General features: G+C 41.1%; 1 protein-coding gene across 3 annotated transcripts in view; it reads right to left on the reverse strand.

Annotated features, from left to right (window-relative positions):
• The window catches only part of CACNA1C (calcium voltage-gated channel subunit alpha1 C), a 651,860-nt gene extending 641,953 nt beyond the window's left edge, over positions 1 to 9,907 (reverse strand). For all 3 annotated transcript variants that reach the window (XM_019544553.1, XM_019544552.1, XM_019544551.1), the window contains exon 1: positions 9,574 to 9,907. In XM_019544553.1, the coding sequence (XP_019400098.1) occupies positions 9,574 to 9,622 (49 nt within the window). In that variant the 5' untranslated portion in view covers positions 9,623 to 9,907. The remainder of the gene's footprint in view (positions 1 to 9,573) is intronic.
• Positions 9,908 to 10,371: the final 464 nt, after the last annotated feature.

Below are 10,371 nucleotides of genomic sequence, written 5' to 3' on the forward strand. Positions count from 1 at the left end.
CATCATCAACATACCATCAGCTTTCAAACAGAATTCTGCATTCAGTGCAAATATTGATAGTAGTCAATGGTATGTATTTACACTTGAAATACCTTTGAACATATCGTTTTCTGAATGAGAATAGTCCAGCAGAACTTTTTGAGGCCTTTTGAAGTCTGTTACGATGTCCATTCCCACCATTTTTGGTGACTCCTCTTTACCTAGAGTCTAGACATTCACCAAAATATTTACCTTTTGCCCTATGCAACTTACATTTCTGTCAATGGCAAGTTAATTTACATGGGACATATCATAGATTTCATGATGCTTATTGACTACACATCTAAGCTGGCTGTTGAATACAAGTGAAATGTAAGTTGCATTTAAATCAGTGCTACGTCTCTTTCAGTTGTCAACATATACATAACTTCCACTTCTTGCTGAAAGCACACATTTTTAATTTAACATCTTAGAGGTTTTATTATTAAGTACCAATTGATCCATAAGGTTTATAATTCTCTTGTTTAATCATTCTTTTGTGTCTTCCTTCACAGGAACAAAATTTCTACTCCATATCTATACTAAAGCAAGTATATTGGTATCTGGCACAGGAACCTGAAGAATCCTGTGGATTTTTTTCAATTTCCTGATTGTTGCTAAGGCATATTTCACCGCACTGTTCAACCAAGGTGTCAAAATACTTATGGAAGCTAACTAAAATACTTTGTCAGTTAACTAAATCTAAGTTCCAGGTATTTAGTGGCAGGTCTGAATGAAAACCATGTCTGTACTGCAGAAAATTTTTGCATACTACATTACCTATGTACAATGAAATACATTAGAGATAGCAGTTTTAACTTTTAACTTCCTGACATTTATTATTTAATGCCATACCTTTACCTTATTTAAAATTATATATATTTTGTGGTATACTTAATTGTCAAAACATCTTTTACCACCATGTTCAGCAAGCAGCACCATTAATGTCCTGAATTCACTTAAATTCTGTTGCACCGCTGCAGTGTTTCTGTATCTAAAATGCATGAAAACTACTGATAACAACTAGATAATATAAGACAAGTTCCAATTTCATAATTATTATTGATGTCAATAATGCATAAAGCAGAGAATATACAGGTTGCTTCTGATAGAGCTGGACTGACTCACAGAGACAGAGGCTTAGAGATTAATTCTGTATAATTAAAAACTTATTTGGTCTAACAAAATGTCACATGAAATTTGTGAGAGACCTTATATGTACAGTAGATTATTAAATTTAAAAGGGGGGATTCTTTAAAACTGTTACTGTACATCTGTCAGGCCCAGAAGAAAACTGGAGAAGATTTTTTTTTCTCTTTTAGAATAAAGGATCTGAAATCAATCAGTTACATGAATGTTCTTCCCTGTAATGCCTGTAGGAAGAAATGTTGATTTAATTACTCAATTAGGGCGTATTTACTTTGTAATTATAGTGTCATGTTCAGTAATTTAAAATTGTTTTTTCCAAAATATCCAGAGGCAGCCATCCACATCATGGACTGAAGACCTGAAAATATTATATTAAAAAAGCCATTTATGAGCAGCGTATTTTAGAAAGCAAGATTCTATATCCTCTTGGGCTTCAGTGACCTCAGACTGTTGTTTCATGGAAATAATTTAGTTGGCTTTATGCACAGGATGCAGAAGGGCTTCCACAGAGTTATCCACATGCTTGTGTCATCTTTGGTTCCAGGTTTGAGAATTAAGTCATCAGGTCATCCCTATGTGTGACTAAATTATCATCTGCCATATTTTTGCAGTGGGAAGAAAATCTCTCCCCGAGATTCAGAACTACCTTGATCAAATGGAGAAATGGTCCAAAATCAAGTGAAAAGTCCTGCACTTGGGACAGAATAATCCCATGCACAAATACAGACTGGGGAAGAATTAGCTAGACTGAATGCTGAAGAAAAGGAGCTGGGGGTTACAATGGATGGTAAGCTGAATCTGAAACAGTATGTTCTTGTTCCGTTAGACCAGCATGAAAAGGGACCAGATGAACGATTTCTAACAGTACAGATTCTGGGGAATTCCAACTGGTTTGCCCTCAGAAGTAGTTACTTTAAAATTATTATTTGCAAGAATGGCAGGATTCTTTGGTTGACTTCCCTGATGGCAGATACTGGAACCCTTCAGCAAAATGCTCACCAATTTCTGCTACTTCATTGTTGCAGGTGACAGTCATTACCTTCACCCTGCTTATACACATTGTGCACAGACTGTATTTTGGAACAGCATAGGAAAGCTATCTGCTTATGTTACTGTGTATAGTTTATAGTATTTGTTGACAGAACTAATGTTCCACTCTTGTCTTACACTGCCTTCAAGTTGTTAGAACCTCAGGCTTTCCAACTGTTTGAATTCCATGTTGTTTCTATTGAGGACGACCAAGGGTTCCCAGAAATCAGTGGTGTAACAATGCAGCCAGGTGGCCAGGGCAGCTGCCACACACAGAGGCAGTGGCAACTTCTGGCTAACCACCATACAAGTAAAGCAACTGTACACCAGCAGCAGCACAATTTTTTTTCTGCCCCTTCCTCCCCCGCTCCGCCAAGTCAGTGCCCAAGGAACTTGCACCAGTCTCCCCACCCTAGTATTGCCAGAAATCCATCCTCTGTAGTTTCAACAGCTGATCAGTCTGGTTGATTAAACACAGTAGCTTAGCTGAAGTTCAGCTATTGGGCTGGTATATCTAGGTTAGCATTTTAGCCTTAAACATGTAGTAGTTCACTCTGCTCCTTAAGAATACAACTACTACTAGCAATGAAGTGTGAACCATTAGTGTCAGTGTCTTAAAGCTGCCTGTTTTTTGGGAAATAAAATTGCGAAAAATTTGGTATCATTTCAGCTATGGTGCAGATCAGTATCGCTGCTATTCTAAACAGCTGCCAGCCTGTGTCAATACTTTTGCCAGGGTGGGGCGGAAGAAAATTAAACTAAGTTAGACAGAAATAACCTCCTGACAGTATACCACAGTCACTTGATCTCAGAGCTGAACTCTCAACAGGTGTTAATAGTCCAAAGTAAGGTATAAAGTGTGTTGGATTCAGACAAATACAGATCAAGACATACTTCTCCCACTCCAAATATGCCTCATCTTTAGCCCTTCTACAGATCCTTTCTCTAAGAATTTGCCCAGGGTAGGAATTTTTTTAGAAGCCTCTTCGCTGCTACCACCTGTTCAGGTTTATTGATGGTAGCAACAGCAAGAAGAATTTTGTTTAGAAAAGATGCATGCTGCTGGTGATATGTGATTTAGACATGCTCCAAGCAGTGCAAAATGATGCTTGAAGTGTTGGGTGTTGCCTGGAGTCTTGCCTACATCAGCACTCCTATCGTTGCTGTCAGTAGTGGATCTTAATCGGTGGCAGCCATATCAGCCAAAATCAGAGTCTGGAAATATACAAAGGCCAGTAACTGCAATCACCTACATAACATAGTTTATCCATTTTATAGAGTAGTATGCTTGGGGGGGAGGGGATTAATATCCCATCCAAAATATCCAGGGCTTCCAACCTGCAAGTGCGGAGGTTTAGGCCAGACAATGATGGTTCTTCTGCCTAAAATGGGAAGTAGAATGCTATTCCCTTCCAAGCTACTGGCTATATCTGTAGTTATGGAGACATCACTCTCTCCATATAATTTCTCATATGCACTGGATTTTATTTGAAAGGGTCTTTTTAGGACAATAATTTGTACAGGCTGTGCCCTCATTATGTCTGTGGCAACTCTGCAATATATCTTATATATATACCCCTGTGAATATGAGGCTCAATCAATTTAATTTAGGGCGTCCAGAAGTCCTGCCCCACTACTTAAAACTAGCACAGATTACCTTCGCCAGTGAGCAGGTACACTGTGACAGTCATTCATATCATACCTGCCCTACATTCTTTGCATGGAAGATTGACTTTGAGTTCCTACAGATGTTTCTAAATATATATAATCAGACCAGATTCCCACCTATTATAAATGTGCAATGTCTTATTGACCTGAACAGAGACATACCAATTTACACCACTGTAATTTTTTTAATCTATATTGCATTCAAAATAAAAAACAGAAAGAGGAGTCATATGGAAACTAGAACCTGCCAACAGTTATGCCAGACAACAGAAGTAAAATAAACCTATTAAACTGTAAGTTATTTGGTATACATGAAAATTTTTATTGCTTAACTTTTTAAAATAATAGCAATAATAATAATAAAATTCTAGTAACTGCAAACTCTAATCAATAATCTTTCCCTCATGTCCTTCAGATCTTCACCACAAATCTAAACACCAACATTCTTATTGTACTTTAGAAGCAGATTGATTTCAACATAATTTGGGTATGTTCAGCATCTAAAAAGGGAGTCATTTTAATTACTTAATGAAGTTACATTTACTAAAGAATATTTATACATGTCCCCCATAAGTTATAAAAATCTTTTCTCTGTACTGATATGATTTATTGTTTCCAATAATTTAAGAGAGCTGCTGACTTCACATTGGCATGTCTCTAATGTGGCTTTGTTGATACAGTCAGTAGCTCTATAATAAATCTTTTCCCCAGGACAGATTTTGCATTTGGTGCTCCTTCATGTGAACAAGGCTGTCCCAATGATTAATTTCCAGAATGTATAATAAAGGGTTAAGCTATGAACTAGCTGCTAACTTGAAACATGAAAATGGCAGATCAATGTTCAAAATGAGTCTGTGTAAGTGATGACAACTCCATAAACAACATGTGAGGAAGGGTGACTGATAATCATATGGGCCACATCATAAATGTAGATCTGGATTAATTTTCTTCAGAATTGAAAGAAAATAATACACTCTATGCAGCGGACTACTCCATTTACTTGCATGCGTTGCAAATCAAGGCTTCAAAAGGATATCAAAGGGATTTTTACCATGAATCGTACTTAAATGTTAAAGGCTCTCAATATGAGTACAGAGTTTAGGGCATATACTTGTGAATGTTTCTCATCCAACTACACCTTAGAAAGAGAGGCTTGTTTGGATTAAATCACCATCTAAATGTTTTGAATTGGTTCTTTCCCAATTTGGGAGTTTCTCCTTTAGCAATTACTCATTTTTAAAGCTCTTGATAGAAAAAAACCTGCCTAAAACTGAGACACCTTCAGTGAACTAGCTCTTGGCTGGATAAACTGTCTGACATAACTATCTTTTTGGGGCTTGCACCTCCATATCTTATGTCAGTAGATGCAATAGCCTTTACAATACAGAACTCCATTTCTCCACCTACATATCCACTTCCACTTATCATACCTGTCCTTTTAAAAAAGTCCTAAAATAATTAGGTTCAGCATAGCTACAGTGTTACCATGTATTTTATAATGTTTGAACTAATGGTTTTTGTATTTTATTTAATACCCCGACAAAGTTCCAAGACTTTGAGGAGGAAGATTGTGCTTTAACAATAATGCTATTTAATGTTAATGCAACAGAATTAGGATGATAGAACATTTCAAAACAGTGATTAAAATCTTTTTTCCAATATTTGAACATGAAACAAGATTTCAGATCAGGACAGTTTCACAACAGTCAATTTTTATGCTTCACGAAACAGTTTTTATTCTATTTCTATTTTCAGACATTTACAGCAAAAAAATGAAAGCACAAAATGAAGAAACAGTGCTAATCTGAGCCTTTGATAATTATGGAAAGAGTGGAGTTTCCATACAACCAAAATTCCCCTCAAAAAGTACAGGAAATTAAAATAACACCCTGAAAATACACCAGAAAACTAGAGCAGACATCCAATATTTTTGAACCTATATCTCCACTGGTTTTATGTTGTAACTGCCTGAGACAAATTCCAACCCATAAACTGAAATCATCTGTGAAGTGTATGCAATCACCTATATATTTACATCTGAAAGGTTAAGGAAAATGTTGTTTGCCCTTGAGTTAGTGTATTCTCTTCTGCCACACCAGATGTCACATGACCCTAACTTTAGTCAAAAAGTGTCTTTTCAGTATATTAGTGACCTGACCCTCTCATTATCAGCAGTTTCTTGTAAATTACAGCACTAGTTAATATAGCCTTTATTTAAGAGATAAAGACATATTTTGAAGCCTGAGGAGCATGCCTTATAAAGAACAGTTTCAAGAACAAAATATGTGTAGGCTAGAAAAGGAGACTGCAAGAAGACCTAATTATGGTTTACAAATACCCAAGAGGGTTCTGCAAGGAGGAGGTAGAATCTATTCAAACTATGGAACAAGGGCAAAGCCCAAAGGCATTAACTGAAATTGAATGAAGAACAGTTTAGACCTGATATCAGAAATGGATTTTCACTCAGAAGATCATTACATGGAAAAGATGACCTAACATAGGTTCTTAGTACTAATGAATTTCCTTCTAGAATGGATGCATATCTAGACCCCTGGACTATATCAGGACTTCACTTCTGAAAAAGTAGATGATCCTTACAAGAGGCTGGGTACAAATTAGTGAGGATTCTAGGTCCAGTCTGCTAAATATTACTTTCTTTTATGACTTCTTGACTCCATAGCCCTGTAGTGCCACCTTCTGGAAGAGGCAGTACTCAGACAACCCCAAGCTCTTACTTCCATATTGATAACCCCTAAAGCTGAACTATTTAAAAAACAAACAAAAACAAGAACTAAAACTATTTTGTTTGCTACTTAGCCAACAAATCCCAACCAAGAAAGACCCCTCCCCATGCCAGAACCACAAGCCATAAAATAACTAGATGATTGCATGTTAGAGTTAAACTTGTAGAGTAGGTTGGCTCCCTTGTGCCTTTTAAGCCATTGTAAACATACTTCTACAGACCCTTTTTCTATTTCATATTATCAGAGAAAATTTGCAAAGCAGAATAATGAGATGCACTAATGTTGCCCATCTAGTATTACTGCAGGTCCCATATGTGTATTAAATGTAATGTAGTTAGTTTTAAAAGCCTTTTGTTGTGCTTGTTGTTTTCTTCTAAATAAACATATAATCTATGGTAACAATGAATAATTTATTATTGCTGAAATGTACCCCATTGTGTAGGAAAATTAAACACTGAAAAGTACCTAAACATCAAGAAACAACAAAACTACTAGGTTTGACAACTCCCATTTCTGTGTATTGAGAGTGTGCTGACAATACAGTAAATCCATATTTCTAATTTCCTAAAATTAGGAAAACATGATTGCAGAGCAAAAAATACACTCTTGTGTTTCTAAACTACATTTATAGAGCTAATATAAGTATATTATAAACCTATATATAGTAATGCTTAAGAATGCAATGTAGCCAAAGAAAGACATATTGTTCACAATACATTTTTAATCATAAAATCTTTAACTGACCAAAAGGCCTTTGCTAGTCTTTTTTCTTTAAATAGCCTTCTCTAATTTGGATCATTTGTTATCTAGTCTCCACAACAGGAGACCAAGTAACAGGCTAATGGGATGTCAACATGAGTAGAAAGCACCTACAAGAAGAGGCCTAGTCAGGCCGCTCAAACTTCAAGCAGACATAAAGATGTGCCTTTCATTGGCCTACTCACTGTCAACAGTTGGGGAATATAAGGGCAAGACATTCTAGTATTCTAAGCCAATCCTGTTTCATATATGTGGTGGAGAGCAACCTGGTAGCACAAGGTTTTCCCTTGGACTCTGCTTTTTAGTCTCTGCCTTTCATTTTTAGCATTCGTGTTTGCTCTAATTACTCTATTGCATAGTGGAATGGGTTTGCTTTGAGGGCTGATCATCTTTGCCTATACAGCCATTCAACCTTTCAAGCTCCTTCCATTTACAAAAATAAAAAATAGATTGTAAACAAATGCCAGCCCGGCTCTATGAGGGACTAGAACTACCTTCCCTGTTTGCGTAATTTTCTGTTTGCTTTACGAGTTGCTCTTTCACCTAGGAGCAGGGACAATCCGCATCCAGAGACAGATGCAAAACTGCTCCTCCAATTATATAATCACTGCAGCTGATAAGTAGGGAGCTGGATTTAGGTTGCCATAGCGTTGGCATATTGCTATGGAGGCTGAGCTCGTCGTCCATTCTACCAGCTCTGGCACTGGAGCAGAAGCCCACTGGTGCCTGCTACTGCATGTGCAAAGCACTCGGGTCTTGCACAAGGGAGAAAAAAAAAGGAGCACCTTTACATGAGGGGCTGATTTCTCTCCCCACCCACTCCATCTGAGAAGAACGACTGGGGGTGTTTGATTGTTTTTCTTTTTTGATCTGCATTTCGCGCTAAGGGAGGGTGATCGCTGAGATCGACCTGTTCCTCCACCACTGCAGCCTACTACAGCCAGTATGTCTTTAGGAGGGGGAGATTAGGAGGAATAGGTGTGTGGTGGGGGAAAGATCAAAAAACACCTTCCTGGTGCCAAGTGGAGCAGTTCTCCCACCGCTTTGACACGCTGTGGGCAAGCAGAAATGGTTTACTGCAGGCTTGAAAGGCAAGACCCCCCCCCCCGCCCCCAGCAGGAGCAAAGGAAGAAGAGTCCCAGGCAGGCACACAAGTTAGCCTCTGACACAAGAGGTCTAGGCACGCACCAGTACAACTGAGAGGCTGCCTTATCAGGAAATGCAGGGAGGCTTGGGGGAAACTACTTACGCTGACCGGGGGGAGGGGGGAGGGGTTGGTGTTTGCAGGCTGGAAAACAGCTGGACCCCGCTACAGGGCTGGGGAAAGAGAGGGCTCGATCTGTTCTCCAAGAACCAGGTGGGCACCAAGACCTGCTCGGGGGCATTGGGACAAGACAGAAATAACTGCAAGCAAGGCGGCTTGAGGGGGTGTGGGGAGAGACCTCGAGACTTGGGCAAAGTTTATTCTCGTGGGCAGGGGAAGCGCTGCCTAGTGCTGAAGGGGAGTGATCGGCCTCGATGCCCATGGCGCGGGCAGTCCGGGGGGATGGCGGGGAAGTGGCTGAGCAACCCCTGCCTAAAGGGCAGCTCTGGAGTTGTGGGGAATAAAAGAGATCAGATTTACCCAAAGACCCTTGTCTGCCTGAAGGGCAGCTCAACTTTCATGGCAGCCCCCACCCTGCGGCTTCATCGCGGCTTGAACTGGGCATCAGATGGAGTCGGGCTGCCAGGTGCCTTCCCCGAGATGCCCCATCCAGCGCCGGGAGGTCTTTCCATCCCCTCCCCTTGGGCAGAGATGTCAGAAATAGCAGGATAGGGATGAGGATGGCCATAAGGAGCCGAGGGCCCCTCTCCCAGCGTCGGTGGAGAGCCCCGGTGCCAGCTCCCCCGGCACGACCTAGCGCTGCTGCCCGGCCCATGCCCTCTGCCTCCAGCCAAACTCCCGGCTCCGTCCATCGGGCGCCCCTTGGCCGCGTCTCTGCTTCAAGACAAGACCCGGGCAACTTTTCCTTGCCTGCTAGTTCATCCCAGACACATGGTCCTCGGGGTCTTGCAGCCACCGCTGCCGAGATCGCTGCCACAGCCCCGCCTGATGCCATCGGCATGATGTGAATGGAAATCGGGGTCAGAGCCTGCTCTCCCCCCGCCTTGCCTCGGCCGTGGCAGCACCGGGCAGGGAAGCGTAGGGGGCAAACCTCCTCCTTACCTTGATGGTTTTCCTCCGGAATGTACATCCTCTTGTTTTCATTGACCATTTAAAAGGAGTCCGGATTAAATCCCTCCAAAGATCGGCTCGGGAAAATGCGAGGTAAAAAAGGAGCTGCAGTATTTCCCCTTGTATTATATTACCTGATTCCCATTATTGCATCAAACACCAAAAACGGATCCTTTCCACTACTGCCTCCTTTAGTGAAATTGCAATGCATCCTCAGTACATCCGGGCCCCTTCCAAGAATTTAGCACAGCACCTCTGGCTGCTAAACCATAAAAAAAAAAAAAAAAGAAAAGAAAAAAAAAAAGAAGAAGAGCAAGAAGGGGAAGAAACGGGGAGGGGGGGAGCATCCAGGACAAATCTCTGAGGAGTCAATGTCTTTTTTAAATCCACGAACTATCAGAGGAAGCAACGGAGAGAAAAAAAAAGGGGGGGGGATGTTCAAAGGCTGCTGCTCCTCCTCTTCAAAGCCATTCCGAGTGCGTTGTGTTGGCAGGGAGCTGTTTCTGCAGAGGAAGAGAGAGGGAGAGAGCCGAGTCCCAGCCCCTCGCTCCCTCCCCTCTCCCAGACAGACAGACAGATACCCTGAACACTTCCAGATGTTCCAGCTGCGGCGGCGGCAGCGCGCAGAGCCTCGCGCCCTGTTCCGGGAGCCGGCGGACTTGATGTGAAAGTTTAACGTGCTCCCTCTCCCCTCTCACTGCGCCTGCCGAAACCTTTCTACAGACATGACGTCAAGAAAGCGAGCTGGAGCCGGCCGCCTGGAAAAGTGGGGGGAAAGGCAGGGGGGAA

This window comes from Crocodylus porosus, unplaced genomic scaffold (assembly GCF_001723895.1).
Source record: "Crocodylus porosus isolate Cpor-Errol unplaced genomic scaffold, CroPor_comp1, whole genome shotgun sequence".
Classification (NCBI taxonomy): Eukaryota; Metazoa; Chordata; order Crocodylia; family Crocodylidae; genus Crocodylus; species Crocodylus porosus.